Raw genomic sequence first — 18826 nt, 5'->3', positions numbered from 1 at the left:
AACCTGAGCGGAGAGGTCAAACGTTAACAGGTTACAGTATTCACAATGCAACTGCTGAAACTGCAATAACCGAATAGTAACTAACGAACTCTATTGCGATTTAAAAAACATTGTGCATCTTCAAACATCTTGCATGACAAATCGTATGACAGATTCTCCTAATTACAGGTATTCTGTCTTTTCCTCCTCAGACAAAATAACATTTTTTTGGTGATCAATCACACACACACATCTATTGAGCTCATATACATCAAAAAGAATGATCTGCCATAATATGTAGGCTGTTTATATTACACAACATCATGAAATATTCTCTTAATACATGTATGCCACCTTTGAACAGCATTAAACAGGCTGTGTAAATAAGCTTGTCATGACAGCTGCAGCTTATGTTCCACCTTTGCAGTGTCAATCCAAGGGGCAAATATTGCTGCTTAATGGAAAAGCTAATTTCTGACCCAGTCCATTTTCTTTTTATTCTCAGGTTTATCAAATTATCTTAGGGATCCTGGTTGCGGTAAGCACTTACCTGTCCCTGAAAGAGTCCAGCATCTTGAACGGTGCTGTCCAGTTTAGTCAATTTCTCAAATGTGTTGCTCATGTATTTGTTCCACAGCCTTGTTTCCTTCTCATCTGGAACACTGAACAATTTCCTCATCTCTTGTTGAATGATGCCTGTCAAAGGATAGATGTGTGGACAGCACGATTTGTAAACCTTCTATCACAGAAAGATAAAGTTCTCCCTGCAGTTTTCTTGCAAAATAAAAGCTTGAGGGTTTAACTCTTGTAAGTGATGAAACTGACACATAAGTATTGTAGTTTTACTGCTATAAAGTAAGACTAAATGAACATTAATAAAGTGTTTTTTTTTTAATTACAGTACAAAGGAAGTTTTAAAAAAATAACATAAAACCGTAAAAATTATAAGTTCACTTCCAGAACAAAAATTTACAGGTAATGTACTCACCCTCTTATCATCCAAAATGTTTATGTCTTTCTTTCTTCAGTCATAAAGAAATTATGTTTTTTGAGGAAAACATTTCAGAAATGTTCTCCATATAGTGGACTTCAATGGTGCCCGTGAGTTTGAACTTCCAAAATGCAGCTTAAATGCAGCTTCAAAGGGCTCGATCACAGCCGAGGAAGAAGGGTCTTATCTAGCAAAACGATTGATCCTTTTTGAAACAAATTGACAATTTATATAGTTTTAACCTCAAAGGCTCGTCTTGTCTAGCTCTGCTTGACTTAAGACAGACTTGGTTCAAGATAGGCTACCGAAAGTTTTGTAAAGAAATGAAACCAAGTCGGACCACAACAGTTTCTCGCACTCGCACGAATGCTCCCAAATATAATTTCAGGTCACGCAGATTAAATTTTGGGAATGTCTTTAGAACAGACCTATGGCAAAAAACTCCCAGTGTTAATTGTAGACTCATATATACACTGGCTTCAGTGTTAAAGTTAACACTGAAGCAGTGTTAAAGTTAATGAGATAATTAGGTGATTAATGAAGTGATGATTGATCATTATTGAAGACACCTGATGTTAATAAGCAGAATCCCCAAAGAAGAAAACCAACATTTTTTAAGCAACCATTATAGTGGTCAGTGTTTGCATTAGTTGGGCTCTTGACCCTTAAATCTTCAATATTAGGTATTGTTTGGCTGCAATTGCTGCGTTGTAACAGCCAGACAAGCCAAGAGCAAAAGTCTTCAGGTGGTATTGACTGTGCTTGACATAATCATCATATATTGACTTGAGAATTTGACATAGGATTTCCTTACAGACTACAAGAAACTGTGAACAAAAGAGCAATCAGTTTTGGCATAACCAGACAGATGTTAAAAACAGTGTTTATTTTAATTTAGACACACAGACATGAAGAATCAGCGTGAGAATCACAACAACGGTGACCATCAAAAACTGTGTTGCAGCCAATTAGAACTCATCCATGACTCCCATCATGCATTGCGGCATGAATAAATTACGAGAGTTCAGAGTTGATCTGTTTATCTGAATATGCCTTTGTCACCATTGTTGAGATTCATGGGCTGGTTCTTGATGTCTATGTGTGCCGATGTGAAATACTTTTCTAATACAGGTTGTAAAAAAATCTTTCCAAAACAGTATAGAAAGTGCTGGATCTTCTGTGGATTGTCAAGGCTATTACAATAAGTGAAAAAAAACTAGCAGATTAGACACGGTGATTCATGTCAAACAATGAATGTGTTAAAACATAATCATTACCTGATGACATGAGCTTATGTCTGGCTGTTTTAAATCAAACACAGCAACAAACAAAATCTAGTATTAAAGAACTAAGGGTCAAGAGCCCAACTAATGCAAACACTGACCACTATAATGGTTGCTTAAAAATGTTGGTTTTCTCCTTTGGTGATTCTGCTTATTAACATCAGGTGTCTTCAATAATGATCAATCATCACTTCATTAATCACCTAATTATCTCATTAACTTTAACACTGCTTCAGCTGGGATTTTGCTGTGATAGATAATATTTCTGGACAGTCTGAAGCAAGAGACCTGTAAAAGTTCTAAGAATCATTCAGAACTTGTATTTAAGTTTTTATAATCTGTTGAATATATAGGATATTTCTGCTCAATGACCAACTATCATTAACCCTTAACTAAGGGGGAAAACACCACTGTACATACCTATGGTGTCTTCTTTGCTGAACCTCCTAGAGACAATGTAGTCCATGTTGCTGTTTTCACATAGATTTAATTCAGTGAGGTATACTTCCACCTTACGGTGTTTCACAAACACGCCCATTTCTATCACCTAAAGACAAACAATAAACAATAACAACAGTTAAACACAACAGTGAAAAAAAACACATTCACCGATTATTGATGTTTGTGTGACAAACAAGTTTCTGTTTCCTTTAAATGATCTGATTAAAATACAGCTGAATCTTAACATCTGTAGTACTATTTCTATAATAAATAATGTGCAGCTAACAATGCAGATCAGACTCAGATAACTATCGTTTCAGGTAAGATGGTTATTATCAATGTTATCTGAACCATCCACATGAAACCAATACCACCAATATTGTTTTCTCTTGACCTTTTTACCATACCAAATACAGCTACAGGAGAAAAAGAAAAATATCTGAAAGCAAAGATTCAAAATGTCCAACTAAAGCAAAAGCTTCTCACCATTATGATGACATCAAACCAAACTACTACTTTCAAACATACATCTAAACCTCTCTTGATCTCAATACGCCCTTTTGTAAATGTATGACAGAAATAAAGTCAACCTGGCTTATTATAAGTGAAGCTGACCATGCTGTTTTTGGAGTTATTTAAATAAGTTGGAGCTTCATCGTGATAAAACACAGGTTGGGTTTTTACGTTCAACCAAAATTTGACATCTGAGCAACATTAGAGTCCACATGAGTCCACATCCAACGTCCAATGAGAAGCTTCCCGATGAAATCTATATTAAAAAGTTGAGGGTATAATGTTCCAACAATTTTATCAATAAACATTTGTGGAATGTTTTTAAAGAATGTTATCCTACCTTTTAGGAAGATATTCTGGAAACGAAAGTAAAACTTGCCGCTGAAAACATTGTCACAACATAGCACAATGTTCTCAGAACATTCTTAGAACAAAAAATTGTCAGCTGGGTCTCTTCCACAGACAGCTTTACCTTGCGAGCAATAGGCTCCTGTCCATCTTTTAGGCCATACCAGCTCACAAGCTTCTTCCAGCCCTCTGTGGGAACCAGGGTATAGTCCAGCTCATCAACGAGGTGTTCCTTAATGTCCAGCACATCTGTAACCGGGACACACATATATCACTGATATGCAGCAGAAGAGAAAAGCTTTGGTTCGGAGTAGATTTGACTTCATTGCTATGCACTCCGAAGCCCATGTAAATACCCCATCCGAAGTTTTTTTTTTACCTTAGTCAAAAATTTATGGAGATATTAGAGTTTTTCGAATTGCTTGTTACAGGAGTGAATGGTACATGTGATGTATCTCGTAAATTGCACCACTAAACCTGCAAGTAATCTTACCAAACTTGTACAGTAGTGTAAATAGGTTATGTACTCACAAAACGCTGCATCAGAACATTTGTAAGTCCACCATGAGTGTTTTAAAAACACGTTTAAAGGAGAACTCCGGTGTGATTTTGACCTAAAGTGTATTGAATCATGATAACGAGTGTGAACGTACCTTGCATATCTCATCTCGGTTTGTGTCCTGCTGTCCGAAATCTGGGGTCAGTTAGCCGATGCTCACAACAGAGAGTCAACAGGGCATCGGAATAGCCATGTAAATAAATCACTGTTTTACGCCATTTACGAGGCACAAAGTAGCTCCACACTTCATTGGTAGACTTCCAAGGGCCCTGACATTTAAAACGAGACATTGAGAACTCAGAAAAAGCACCGGTAGTTTATTTACAAGTAGATTTATACAGACCGGTCGCCGCCATCTTAAATGTAGTCACAATAAGTCGAGTGTCGAGCACGAAGGAAACTACAACCTGATACGTTGATAACCTGATAAATTCCTTGGTGCTCGACACTCGACTTATCGTGACTTATCGTAAGTTCAGGATGGCGGCTACCGGATTTTCTTTTCCAGGTACTGTCTGTATAAATCTTCTTGTAAATAAACTACCGGTGCTTTTTCTGAGTTCTCAATGTCTCGTTTTAAATGTCAGGGCCCTTGGAAGTCTACCAATGAAGTGTGGAGCTACTTTGTGCCTCGTAAATGGCGTAAAACAGTGATTTATTTACATGGCTATTCCGATGCCCTGTTGACTCTCTGTTGTGAGCATCGGCTAACTGACCCCAGATTTCGGACAGCAGGACACACACCGAGATGAGATATGCAAGGTACGTTCACACTCGGTATCATGATTCAATACACTTTAGGTCAAAATCACACCGGAGTTCTCCTTTAAGAGTGTTTTTAAATACCATGTGTTATTTGCTATTTGTCATTTTATGGGACAATGACTAGCGTGGTTTTCATGTCAGACACAGTTTAATATGACATTTTACACATAATTGTATTTTTTACTGCGCAGGCTATACTACCCGCATTTTCTGGATTTTTTTTCTTTATTAATAGCCTTCCTCCGTATTTTATGGATCATACAGCTCAGAAATGTTGCCATACTGCTGACTTAAATGAGGAGGGAGGGTCCGCAATCTCTGGGTTGGTTGCCATGTTTCCTCACGTTCTTCTTCAACTAGCTCAACTTTTGCAGGCAGGCGTCACATGATTGGAAAGGTAGTCACGGGGTGTGTCGCGATTCTCCCTTATTACACCGCGACATAGGATCGTGGATCTGAGTGTCGCGATTTCGGTTTCATATCGCGTATCGTTACAGCCCTAGCTCTAGTGCATCATCGAGATGACCTAAAAATCCTGAACACAAAAACGGGGGAACACTATCCTAAACAGGGTCCATCTATTAAATGCTTACTGTTGACAGTTTGATTACAGTGTAATTTTACTCTAGGTGCACACCTCACCCCCACCTTAAGTCGCTGGGGCATATTTGTAGCAATAGCCAAAAATACAATGCATGGGTTCAAAATTTTAGATTTTTCTTTTATGCCAAAAATCATTAGGAAATCTAGTAAAGATCATGTTCCATGAAGATTTTTTTGTAAAATTCCTACTGTAAACATATCAAAATGTAATTTTTGATTAGTAATATGCATTGTTAAGAACTCAATTTGGACAACTTTAAAGGTGATTTTCTCAGTATTTTGATTTTTTTGCACCCTCAGATTCCAGATTTTCAAATAGATGTATCTCAGCCAAATATTGTCCTATCCTAACAAACCATACGTCAAAAGAAAGCTTATTTATTGAGCTTATGATGCATACATCTCAGTTTTGTAAAATTTAACATTATGACTGGTTTTGTGGTCCAGGGTCACATATGTGGTGGACAAGCATGGTTTATTAATACACATTAATGCAGTAAAAAACAGACCCTAAATGCATGCCTTAGTTTTGTTCTTTTGGTAGAAACTTTTTTTTTTCATGGTAAGGTTGATATTTGCTTAAAATTTCTCACCTGTGAGCAGACCGGAGTTGTCCACTGGTCCAGGAAACATGTCCTGGCTGCCCGTCTGATATATGTCCCAGCTGTCAAATCCCACATATCCCTTCCACTTCTTGAACCAGGTACTGTCCACCAAATACCTGCAGGAAACAGCTCCAGATTTCACCACACTATTATAATTTCCAAAAGAATTCTCAATAACAATATACAATATTGTAATATTTATATAAATATTGTAAAAATAAAAACAAAACAAAATAATAATAAATGCTTTTTTGTATTTTTTTTTTTTTTTTCAAGCTATACTTATAACATATGCAAATAAATTTGTAGACATTTTTAATGAGAGCAATAGTCAATAGTCTCTTATTGGCCTACTTAGAGAAATTCCCCATAAAATAAATAAAACAAGCTTTGCCATTTAATAAAAGAACATGTTATCCAGACACGTTCAATCTAATGTTTTTTTTAATGGTATATTAGTAGCATTTAATACATTATGGGTTTGTAAAAACTCTTTTTATAAATGTTTGAGTTTTTTTAAACAGAACATTTTTGTTCACCGTTCCCGGTTGGTAGAATAATCTTCTCATCACTATCCGGAATGATAAATAAAATTGGACTACTGCTGCGGATCTGATGGAAAGGAAAGGAAAGGAAGTGAGGTGAGGCCAAGTATGGTGACCCATACTAGGAATTTGTGCTCTGCATTTAACCCATCCAAGTGCACACACACAGTAGTGAACACACACACACCGTGAACACACACCCGGAGCAGTGGGCAGCCATTGCTGCGGCGCCCGGGGAGCAGTTGGGGGAACGGTGCCTTGCTCAAGGGACTCACCTCAGCCGTGGTATTGAGGGTGGAGAGAGTGCTGTACATTCACTCCCACCACCTACAATCCCTGCCGGACCTGGGAATCGAACCTGCAACCTTTCGGTTACAAGTCCGACTCCCTAACCATTAGGCCACGGCTGCCCCTAAACGGCTGCCCCTAAACGGCCCCCTAAACGGCCCCCACGGCTCCCCCTATGTGACTATCATTCGGCACTGCGTTGAGCAACTGCATTCAGTTTTTAATTGTAGTGTCTGTTCTCTGCAGTATTATTGAAGACACCTGATGTTAACAAGCAGAATCGCCAAAGGAGAATATTCTAAAGCAACCATTATAGTGGTCAGTGTTTACTTTAGTTAGGCTGTTTACCCTTACATTTATAACATGAGATCAGTGATGGAGTAATCGAGTCCTGGACTCGGACTCGAGTCCGACTCGAGTCACTATTCTTTGGACTCGAGTCCGACTCGAGAATCCACTCTCTGGACTTGTGACTCGACTTGGACTCGCGGATTGATGACTCGTACTTGGACTCGGACTCGAGGATATATACAATCCGACTTGAGCATTCATCACTTTGTTTTTGACTAAATATGTTATAAAAAATAAGGTGTTACACTTTTCCTGTTTCGTGCCCAAGACCGGCCGCGATCTCCCTTCACAGAGACTGCTACCTCTCGCTCTCTTTGCTTGACAACACACTCACTGACGTCACTCACTTTTACGCTCGTACAATGCATGATGCATGATTCGCGGGCTAAATGTTAATGTTAATGTAAATGTGAAGTTCGCCTACGCAAAATTTTGCTTCTAATGCTGGAAAGAGCAGCGCTAAATGTTGTGTGTGTAATCGCTCAATTGAGGAAAAGACAGGGACAACCTCAAACGTTAACAGACACCTGTCACGGATGCACCCAGAAAAGAAAGTAAAATGCTTTCCATTGCCTAACGTTAGCTTTTTTCAAAAAAATATTATTGACTAATGCATATATGATAACAAACAGAAGAAGCTAGGGTCAATGTATGTCTGGTTCAAGTTACAGCATTTTTTTGTTTTTTTTGTCTGTTGATAACCTTAATAGTCACTGTGCCTGATCAGATTTTTGCGATATTTGTCTGTTGCGATAGTCACTATGTCAGATTAAACATTTTTTTGCAATTTTGACTTTTAAAATCCTGTGGTGTCGACAAGAAACATATCAAACTAACGTTACACGTTGCTTTCTGACCAGTCGCTTGCCGTCACACACACGCACACACGCGCACACGAACGCACGCACACTTTAAATAATTCAGTCACACACACAATCTCTCTCTCTCTCTCTCTCTCTGCATATCGTATTGATTTTTACGTTTTAAGTATCTTTAAAATACAGTGTCCTGTAATATGCAGGTTTCTTTTCTTTTCTTTTTTTTTTTTTTGCTAAGTGTATTTCTGTAATACAGTGTTAAAGAATTAGTTCACACAAAAATGGAAATTTCCTAATCATGTACTCCTCCCACTGCCATCCAGGATCTTTTTTTTTTCTTCAGTGTAAAATAAATTGTTTTCTTAAACATAAATAAACCCCCTTTGCAATTCTGACAGTGGTGTCATTTTTGTTTAATGTAGAACCTCTTTAATAAATTTTATCAGTTTTTTGAAGGTCCCAGAGTGGAGACGGAACTCTCAGACTCGAATACGGGACTTGAGACTCGAATCGGACTCGAACTCTGGTAACGGTGACTCGACTTGGACTCGACTCGGACTCTTCTTTGGTGACTCGGACTTGGACTTGGACTCGGACTCGAACACTGGGACTCGAGACTCGACTCGGACTCGACAGTTGGTGACTCGACTACAACACTGCATGAGATTTTGTTTGACTTCTGCAGCAGAGTAAAGGTGGTTATTTTCTGATAGAAATTTCTTGTAGTGCTCTGTATGACAGAAAATTGCTTACTTCACTAATCACTCCCACTATGTGAGCAATATAATCCCTGGTGAAAAAACCAAGCCTAGGCTGTTTTTTTCAGCAGGGATATCTATAGTCAGGCATAGGTTTTTAAAAATTATTTATTAAGACACACAGACATGAAGAATCAGTGTGAGAATCACAACGGTGACCATCCAAAAAGCATGTTGTAGCCAATCAAAACTCATCCATGACTCCCATCATACATTGAGGCATAAATATATGTGACCCTGGACCACAAAACCAGTCATAAGGTTAAATTTGACAAAACTAAGATTTATACATCATATGAAAGCTCAATAAATAAGCTTTCTATTGATGTATGGTTTGTTAGGACAATATTTGACTGAGATACATCTATTTGAAATCAGAAATCTGAGGATGCAAAAAAATCAAAATACTGAGAAAATCACCTTTAAAGTTGTCCAAATTAGGTTCTTAACAATGCATATTACACATCAAAAATTACATTTTGATATGTTTACAGTAGGAATTTTACAAAAAATCTTCATGGAACATGAACTTTACTTAATTTCTTAATGATTTTTGGCATAAAAGAAAAATCAAAAATTTTGACCCATGCAATGTACCCCAGCGACTTAAGACTGGTTTTGTGGTCCAGGGTCACATATTATGCTGATTTGTCTTCATGACTTCTTTTATTCTTACTATTTGATTTGTGTTTGTTGTTTTTATGTGACTTTTTAGTAGCTTGTTTTGTGATGTTCAGAGTTCTGTTTATCTGAATATGTTGTTTGTCACTGTTGCTGGTTCTCGATGTCTGTGTGTGCCTAAACAAACTTTTTTTTTCAGAAATCATAACAAAAATGAAAAAAAAATCTTCAAAAAAAGTATAAAAAATAATGGGCAATCTTTTGTTGTGGAATCAAAAGGCTGATATTAAATATTAATGATAATCATCTGACTGAACTCTTACAGAGACTAATCACCTTTATTAAACATATAGCTCAGCGAATAGGCTCAAAATGATTGTGCTAAAACATAATCATCGCCACCACTGTGTTTTTGGCTTGTCTAGCTTTTTCCCCTCAAATACACAGTTAAACAAAATCTAACGTCACAAATGTAAGGGTCAAGAGACCAACTAATGAAAACACTGACCACTATAATGGTTGCTTTAAAATTGGTGACACCTTCTTTGGTGATTCTGCTTGTTAACATCAGGTGTCTTCAATAATGATCACTTTTATCACTAATTATCTCATTAACTTTAACTCCGCTTCAGTGTTAATTTAACACTTCACACTCTTGAGTTCGAACAAATAAAGTCCCGGGAGAGTTCATTTAACACTGGGCTTTTTGCTGTGTGGGGACCCACTCTCCTGGAATGATTATTTCCAACCTGCTTCCTACAATTTTCAAGCAGTCTTGAGGAGCTTGACTGGCCACTTCGGGTGTGTTTGATTAGGGTTGTACCTAAACTCTTCAGGATAGTGGGTCCCCAGGAACAGGGCTGAAGACCAGTGTTGCCAGATCGGGTTGACGATTTCCAGCCCAAAAGCTCACCAAAACCCGCCCACTTCAACAAAAACCAGCCCAAATTTTATTGCCATGTCAAGGTTGATAAGGACCATTTTTATCTCTTTAAAAAAAGAATAATGACAAAATAAAATAAAGATAAATCAATTTCACAGGAATATGGATCTAAACAGTCCAAAAATATGCGTAAAATGTCTTCTTTTCAAAGTGGAAATTAACCGATAACTTTAACCCTTGGAAAAACACAAGCATCATTTTCAATGTCCACAGTAAAAAACATGCTAATTTCTGTGCAAAAAGTGCACGATAAAGTGATGAGAAACATGTAATGTGGCACACACCCACGTTTTCTTATTTCAGTTACAATTATATTTAGAAGTCTTCTATTCATCTCTCATGTGTAATCCACTTAGACTTTTTATCGTGTAACTATATTTAGGCCACTTTGCCATCGCAATTACTTAAAATGAATAAATGAATAAGCTGCATATTCAAAGTCTTGCCCGTTATAGGGCCAAAACCCCGTCACTCACAAGTCATCACATCTCACTATCCGTTAAAGACGTAAATTGATTGACAGGTCTCTGTTAAACTAAACTAGTAAGGGTTGCGTTAAGCAAAAATGAGTTGATGACTGCACTACACATTATATTACTGTGATACTTTGAGCTCGAAGGTATTAAAATAACAATGACTAATGATAAAAGCGAAGAAAAAAGCAGCTGATTGGGCGGCTTTTGTTTTTTAAAGCAGCCCAAATTTTGTCTACCCGCCCAATGCGTTATTCTCCGGTCCAAGCCGATCAAAAGAAGCCCAATTGGGCGAAAACCCGCCCAATCTGGCAACACTGCTGAAGACCTCTGAACTATACCAAAATGTATTTTTATTTTTGTTGAAAAAAAAAGGTGACAAACTGCTATTGCAAACTGCTGTACATGCCTCTGCTGTGCATGTGTGCGGTTGCCCGATATCAAGAGTTTAAATCCCCAAATCAGAGCTTCTCTGTTAAAAGGATACATTTTTCTGCCCAGTGTTTTGCTGAATTTTCGCCATGCATCTGTTTGTCACAACTGTAATGCAAAGGGTCCAAAAGAACACTGGAGTCGATTACAGCATGTCAATCTAAAAATCCAAATGTTATTACTAATGGTTCCCTTCCATGTTCACTTAGTATGAATGCATTCACATCAGAAGCAAACCGTACCGAAGTTGAACATGAACTGCACCCCAGACTGCCCTTTTTACTAATAAAAGAGAAAACAATACAATTAGCCCTTGTCTGCTTAGCTTTCACACTGGGATTTTTTGACAAAAAACTTAAAGACACCGAACCTAAAGGCATAGTGAACCTAAATGCATGCTCCCAGAATGCATTGCGGCATGAAGTATGTCACCATTGTTGAGATTCATAGGGGCACAACCTAACACGGGTTTTACTAGTTGCCATAGCAACACTATGCAGAGAAAAAAAGAGCGCCAAAATAGAAAAGCATTTTGAAGATTTCGCTGAATGTTTATCATTTTTCGTTTCAGTTTTTAGTATTCATTTAAAATTAGACAAAACTGCTATTATTTTAATCTCCAATTTGCTATCTTTACTAAGACAATTTGCTAAGTTTAGAAGACACTAACCTGTTTTAAACTCCAGTGGCGCAGATGGGGAACGTTGTAACACTGTGTGACAATATGCCCCGCTGTTTTTAAACTATGCTACTCTAGGACATTAGCGGTGCAATTTACTCTATTTACTTCTATGGGTTTTGATAAGGAATCACAAGAAACAGGTGAATAAAGGCTGACAATCAATGTTTAAAGTTCAGAAGTTATTATTTCAAGAAATGTAAGTATTTTGGCTGGTTTATGTGTGTGGTGTTCTGTGAGAGCTGTGTGTTGAGATCAGGGCCGTTCAAAGCATTGTTGCGATGTGTTCATTGTCAAACTCCAAAATTAGATTATTATTATTATTATTTTACAAACGTCATTACTTCATTTGAAAAAGGTATAGGGTTGGGAATCGAAAATCGACTCCGATTCTGGAATCGGATACTTAATATAAAGAATCGGATACTTGTTATAAAATTAAAATTTCGATTCCTCCTATCGATTCCTGGGTTAATTTTTTTTCATCTGGCAATCTGCCAGGACCTTCCGCGCGGGCAATCTGCCAGGACCTTATGTGGTTATGTAAACATCATCAGTCTACAACAAGATGGATCGTGGGAAGCGCTCAAAAGTGTGGCTACACTTTGTAAAAAATGAAGACAAAGCTAAGTGTAATTATTGTGATAAACTAATATGTTGCAAGCAAGGTGTCACGACCAACATGTCCAAGCATTTGCGACTGGTTCACCACGTCGAAATAAAAGAATGCGCAGTGTTTGATTCATTGCGCATCCCGAGTGCAGAGAGCCCTTCATTAGCCGGCACTAGTAAGGCGACGACGCCACAAAACGTTCCGTGTGAGACACCATTCTCCCTCGCTTCGAAAGGAAAGCTCACAAAAGAAACAATTGAGGAGTGTCACAGGTCGATTACAGCATTCATAGTTAAAGGGTTGCACCCCTTTTCAGTTGTTGAGTCATCATCGTTTAGGTAAGTGTTACATTATAGGAATTTTTTTTCTTTCATAATTTTAAACCTACGACGGAGTTTTAGTGATGTTTTTTTTTTTTTATTCCCAGGGAGATGACAAGGGCACTCAACCCAAAGTACACTCCCCCTTCCAGGGATAGCTTGTCCAACGTCTTAATCCCTGCATGGTACAATGTAGAAAAGGCAAACTTAATAACGGAGCTAACTACTGTAGGAAAAGTTGCTTTGACCAGCGATAGCTGGACAAGCCTGTCTCAAGATCATTATCCCACAGTGACTGCACACTACATTCTAGAAGGGGAAACGAGACAGAAAGTTCTAACAACAAAAGCAGTATATGAAGCACAGACAGGACCAGTTGTCGCTGAAGAAATAAATGAGGTTTTGCAAGAATTTGGCATAATGGATAAAATAGTGGCAGTCACTGTTGATAACGCTGCCAACATGGATGTGGCGATAAAAAGGCTACAATTCATAAAGCTAGGTTGTTTTGCCCATACACTTAATCTTGGAGCTCAGAGAGTCCATTCAGTGGCATCAGTGGCAAAATGGACAGCAAAGATTCGGAACATTGTTGTTTGGATGAAGAGGTCATCTCTGGCAAAGACTGTGCTCCGGGAAAAATAACAAGTCCTAAGTAAGAATTGCTCTCTTTACCAACACTGTATTATGTATTATAAAATGTATATAGTATGTAAATAGAATCTTAAAGTGTATAAAGTTTAACATTTGTTTTAACAAATGTAATCTACATTTCATCTCACCCATGCTTTTGTTTTAGATTTGCCTCAACACTCACTTATTCTTGATGTAAAAACCCGCTGGAATTCCCTCTACTTGATGATAGAACGGTTTCTCGAACAGTACCCTGCTATTCAGGCAGCCAGCTTGGATCAGCGTTTGAGAAAGCCAATAGAGAGGGACCGGTAAGCAAGAAGAATTTGTATAGTTCTTTGCTATGCGTGATATGACTATAAAGGTGAAAACTTTCCTAAGCTTCTTTGCATTGTATGTTATCCAGACTTGCTCGGCTGACTGATGAAGATTTCAGAAAGGGAGAAGAGTTTGTCCATCGGATGAGAATTTTGTACACATCTACACTCTGCGTTTCTTCTGAAAAGAGCCCTACATGTGGTCAGATCCTACCAATTCTTCAAAAGCTTGAAAAACACTTCACAGTTGTAGAGGAAGACACAGTGTTTTTGTCCAGCATTAAGCAGGCTGTCTGGGAAAACCTGTCCAAGCGATACCAGGTAAATAAGAATTCTCAAGAAGTCAAGAAAATAAGAATAATAAAATGCTTGCTTGATGTCTTTGTTGTTTTTAATAAATATTTGTCTTACAGGGGGATGACATCAGAAGCTTTCTTGAGGAGGCCACTGCATTGGACCCACGCTTTAAACACAAAATTGAAGACAGCAGCACTGTCTGGGTCCGCATAAAAGAAAAGCTAACGGTGGCAAATGTACCAGAATCTACAAAGGTGAAAACTGATGTTTACACATATATTATGTTGGTCTAATATCCTCAGTTATATGACAAAATACATGCCTGTCTAAATCTAAATTGCATTGTGTCTCTAGTCAAGAATAGATTCTGAAGAAGGGATTGCAGTGCAGTCAAATGAGGAGATAAGAAAACAAAGAGAGAATGACATCACAGACAAGGGGGAGAGAGAGGAAGAGGATGATAATGTACGTACATAGTGAAAATAGCAAAAAATATTTTTTATAACTAAATTCTTAACAATAATATAACTGTGTATGTATGATGTTTTCTTTAGTATCCTCTTATTGTTATAAGTAATACTACTGTACTCTCTCTGTAGCCACCTCCCTGCAAAAGAGCCAAAATATCCCCATTGGAGGAGCTTTTTGCAGCAGATGATGAACAGAAAATTAGATCGACAGAGAGCACAACAATGTCCATTGTAGGGGTGTGCAAAGCAGCCGGTATTTGTATCTGTATTTGTATTTGTTGAGAGGGGAAAAGTATTTGTATTTGTATTTGAGTAAAATTCAAAATAGGTGTAAAAATCCAGTTTTTTTTTGTGCGCTAAACTTTTAATTTACTTTATATTGTAAGTATTCTTTAATTATATCCATTATAATAATTATGGATATGCAATATTGGTTGATGTTTTTGAATATGTAACAAGGAACGTCATTGAAAAAAATAATAATAACATGACAGCCATTACCTCATTCATGGTTAAACCAACTAATAAAATACCATTATGAACATTATGAACCCCACCACAACCTGTCCTTGTGGAAAAATGAGCGCGTAGCACCGTGTGAGCGTTGCTTTCATTATGAGCGCGCATACTGTGCGTCTACATTTGAAATAACGACGAACTTTAGCGCACATTTGAACGGCCCCTAATAGAATAATCTCCCGATCAAACTCTGCTTCTCAAAGTTATAAAAAGTTATGAAGCTAGTTAAGGTACAGAAATACATTCATCAAAAATAGTGACGCAGTGAAGTCTTTTTTCACCCAGCCCAGCCGAGTCTTCTCTGTTGCTGTGTGGAGCAGCCTGTGTCAGTCACCTCTTTTACCCCCACCCCCCGACTCTTGAATGTCACTCACTCACTCATGCGGGCATACACTGACTGCGGTCTCCTGAGGAAACGCAACTTTTTTGATAGAAAGTTTTTCTTGTTCCCGAATACAAATATTTTTTAAGGTATTTGTTCGAAATAAGTATTCGTTAAAAACACGCTATTTGTGCCTTTCCGAATACCGTATTCGGGTTCGGCTCCACCCCTAGTCCATTGACAACAAAGTGGATGCAGAGCTGAGGTTGTACCAAGCCCTGCCACCTACAATGACATCTGATGACCCTGCTGCCTGGTGGTGGAAACAGAAAAACACATATCCTTTCCTGTCAGATCTTGCTTCATCATATTTATGTGTGCAGGCTTCTTCAACCCCAAGTGAAAGGGTTTTTTCCACTGCTGGAGATACTATTTCCCCCGAAAGATCTCGTATACTCCCAGAAAAGGCTGATATGTTGATTTTTCTAAAAAAAAAATTGCTAAGCACTGGTCTGGTGATAACTTTAGCAAACCTCTACAAGCCCTTGCACTGTTAAAAACAAGTCCTATGCAATTTTAGTTGCAACCAACAAGTGTTGTGCATTTTAATTTAACTTTAATTTAAGTTTTTTGAACATATGTAGCTGAGCAACTCAGTTCTTATCCAGCCTAGTGCTGGTTTTTGTTTGTTATTTGAGCTGAAACGTAATGGCACTGAAAATAAACATTTTTGACATATTAATATTTTACTTTTGTTGTTGTTTTTTACTAAATTGGAATCGAAAAAGGGAATCGAAAAGAATCGGAATCGATAAGCGGAATCGGAATCGATTAAATTCAAATGATACCCAACCCTAAAAAGGTAACACATGTATTTTACTGACAAAATATTTTAGTTTGTTGTGCATATTTAATTCGATCAGATAACATTTTAAGCTGTCATATGGTCGTGTTACAACGTGCCCCTCAGATGTTCCAATGTACCCCACCTACGGGGCATGTTGTCACGTTTCACTTCCTTTCTTTTGAGGTAAATAACAAAAAACTTATACACTGTAAATATGACACAAAGCGATATATTTGTACTAGACAAGAGGATAAAAAATTGTACTCTGAACCCCACCTGGATTTACATAAACCACGAAATTCAAAAAGTGTTAGGTTGTGCCCCGCTCTCCCCTGCACTCATTTTTGATGTCTGTGTGTGTCTATGTATGGAGTAAAATACAGATTGTTTGATCAGAATACTGCTGGATTTGTGGTATTAAAACAGTAGAGGCACTAATCTAAAATTAACAGTAGAAATAGACTCTAGATATGATTAAATGGTGATATCTTCACTATCAGCAAGTAGTCAACATCATCTGATCACATCTTTTCTTAATCTTTTTCACTTTGCAGATGGTCCCTATCCTGCGCTATTACATTATAAGGCCTATCAGTTACAAAACCTTAAGGCAGATTAAAACAAATAAAACACATGGTGTGTTGTCTTCTACATTTGAAAACAATTAGAACACAGAATGTTTCTTGTCATTGAGCTAAATCCTTAAAGTCCCCCTGAAATCAAAATTTTTTTTAAAGTTTTTTGGCTTTTAGTATAAATATATTAGCCTTAAGATTATCTACAAGCTAGTGTGCTTCAAAACAATGACAAAATTTGCGTTAACAAGATATGGTCATTCAAAACTTACAGTCTCGTCACTTCCGCCAATATGAAGCAAGGATTTGGATGATATCACCGTGCACTTCAGTTTCTCATCAAACGTTTTGTCCAATCAAATGCTCTCTAGAGTCCGTAATGTCCCGCCCCCTACACAGAGACGCAATACACGGAGCAGATCATATGTGCGATCGGCATGTATTAAACTACACAGCCTCAGCATGATTATGATCACCATTTCGTTTTAGCAAGAGTTTCATATTGAACCTGTGGGTGATTTATTAGTCTGTGGCTGTCATAAGCTTACAAATGCAGCTTTACTGAGCTCAACAGCTCTGGCCGGAGCAGATATAAATGGAACGCTATTGGCTATTCAAAATTAGTGGGCGGGGCTGGGCGATATGTTTTTGTTTCAGTTAAAAGTATGTCACCACATAGAATAACGCTGCTTGTTTCAAGGCGCTTCAGTGGACCTTTAAAGAACTACTGAAGATTTCCGAGGCCGAATCTCTGAAATGTCAAACTTCAAACATCGAACCAGCTTTATATCAGTTTCCAAAATCACGTGATGCATTTAAGGCAGCATTGGAAGGACGCGGAAGTAGGTGTAAAAGAACTGCACTGTTTTTGACAGCGCGCCTCTAACACCGCCATGACACACTGATCATTTACTAATTCTGATGTCGGACTGATTATGGCGATTTGTTCTAATCTCTGAACGGCTGTTTTCACGTTATTAGTTGACTGATAAGACTCTGGCCCGTTTTCGCACAGGAATCGCGTGTCCTCCTTGAGTTGTTATATTATAAGAGTGTGTTATCTAGTGTCTCACCAGGTATCTGCTTTGCGCAGCGGCGTTTTCAAGAGCGCCGCGATCTCTGCTTTCTGCGTCTCCACATCTATCTTGCCGCCTTCTGCCATCTTCACTCGCACACTACCAAAGCCGCTTGAAGAACACACTACTGACGACATCACGCACGCCGCCGAGTGCAAGGGTTCGCGCTTGAAGTTGGTTTCACTTTCTTATTCAATGGCAATCTAATTATACATGCAAAAACGTGCAAATAAACAAATTAGCATCATCTGGTTGTACTACGACCAACTATTCAGCATAATCAATCCAAAATCAATCCAAAATTTTAAAGTATTAGTTAATCTCACACTTTTTTTTCTTTTTTCTTTTTGTCCCAACGAAATAGCTTATAAATCACACTGAATTAAGTTTTTTGAAAATCAAAAAATGCAGGAAGTTGTGCGAAAAAATTGTGTTATGAAAAAATACTGTAGATGGAAAATACTGTATAGTAGGCTATAGTGTAGTATATCATAGTATTGCATAGTAAATTGTAGCACACTCTAGTATGTTATATTATTTACTACACTTTGTTCATTTATACTGCAGCTTACTCTAGTATTGACTACATACAAATACATGAGACATCTATTAATTTCATCACTCTTCGGGAGGGAGGAATGAAGCATTTTTTTTTTTATGAAGTGTAAGAGTACCACAACAAATTACCATTCATAAGTTACTATTTACTGTAGTACTTTTACTAAAGTATGGTTAAAAAACACTAGTATTTACTATAAAATTTTGAGTACATTTTCTATAGTAAATCTACTATAGTATTTCTTTTTATGTGGACTGCTGTGACATTTAATAGCAATATAGGG

General features: G+C 37.7%; 1 protein-coding gene across 1 annotated transcript; it reads right to left on the bottom strand.

Moving 5' to 3' along the window:
• Positions 1–499: 499 nt before the first annotated feature.
• On the bottom strand, positions 500–18110 carry LOC141319622 (ubiquitin carboxyl-terminal hydrolase 15-like). Its single transcript, XM_073833263.1, has 5 exons — positions 17982–18110; positions 6076–6203; positions 3680–3804; positions 2674–2800; positions 500–675 (listed from the first exon to the last, which is right to left on the bottom strand). The coding sequence occupies exons 1-5, from the start codon at positions 18068–18070 to the stop codon at positions 500–502; spliced, it is 645 nt and encodes a 214-aa protein (XP_073689364.1). The 5' UTR covers positions 18071–18110.
• Positions 18111–18826: the final 716 nt, after the last annotated feature.

This window comes from Garra rufa, chromosome 1 (genome assembly GCF_049309525.1).
Source record: "Garra rufa chromosome 1, GarRuf1.0, whole genome shotgun sequence".
NCBI classification, from domain to species: Eukaryota; Metazoa; Chordata; class Actinopteri; order Cypriniformes; family Cyprinidae; genus Garra; species Garra rufa.
Note: the sequence above shows the minus strand (reverse complement) of the source record. Positions and strands in the feature narration are given on the sequence as shown.

What these genes read in the sequence shown, in the direction of transcription:
- LOC141319622 (XM_073833263.1), bottom strand. Translation starts at nt 18,070, where the DNA reads ATGGCAGAAGGCGGCAAGATAGATGTGGAGACGCAGAAAGCAGAGATC. An exon ending in CTGCGCAAAGCAGATACCTG is followed by an intron (nt 6,204 to 17,981) that starts GTGAGACACTAG and finishes TGTTTCCTGCAG; the next exon opens with GTATTTGGTGGACAGTACCT. An exon ending in CAGCAAAGAAGACACCATAG is followed by an intron (nt 676 to 2,673) that starts GTATGTACAGTG and finishes ATCCTTTGACAG; the next exon opens with GCATCATTCAACAAGAGATG.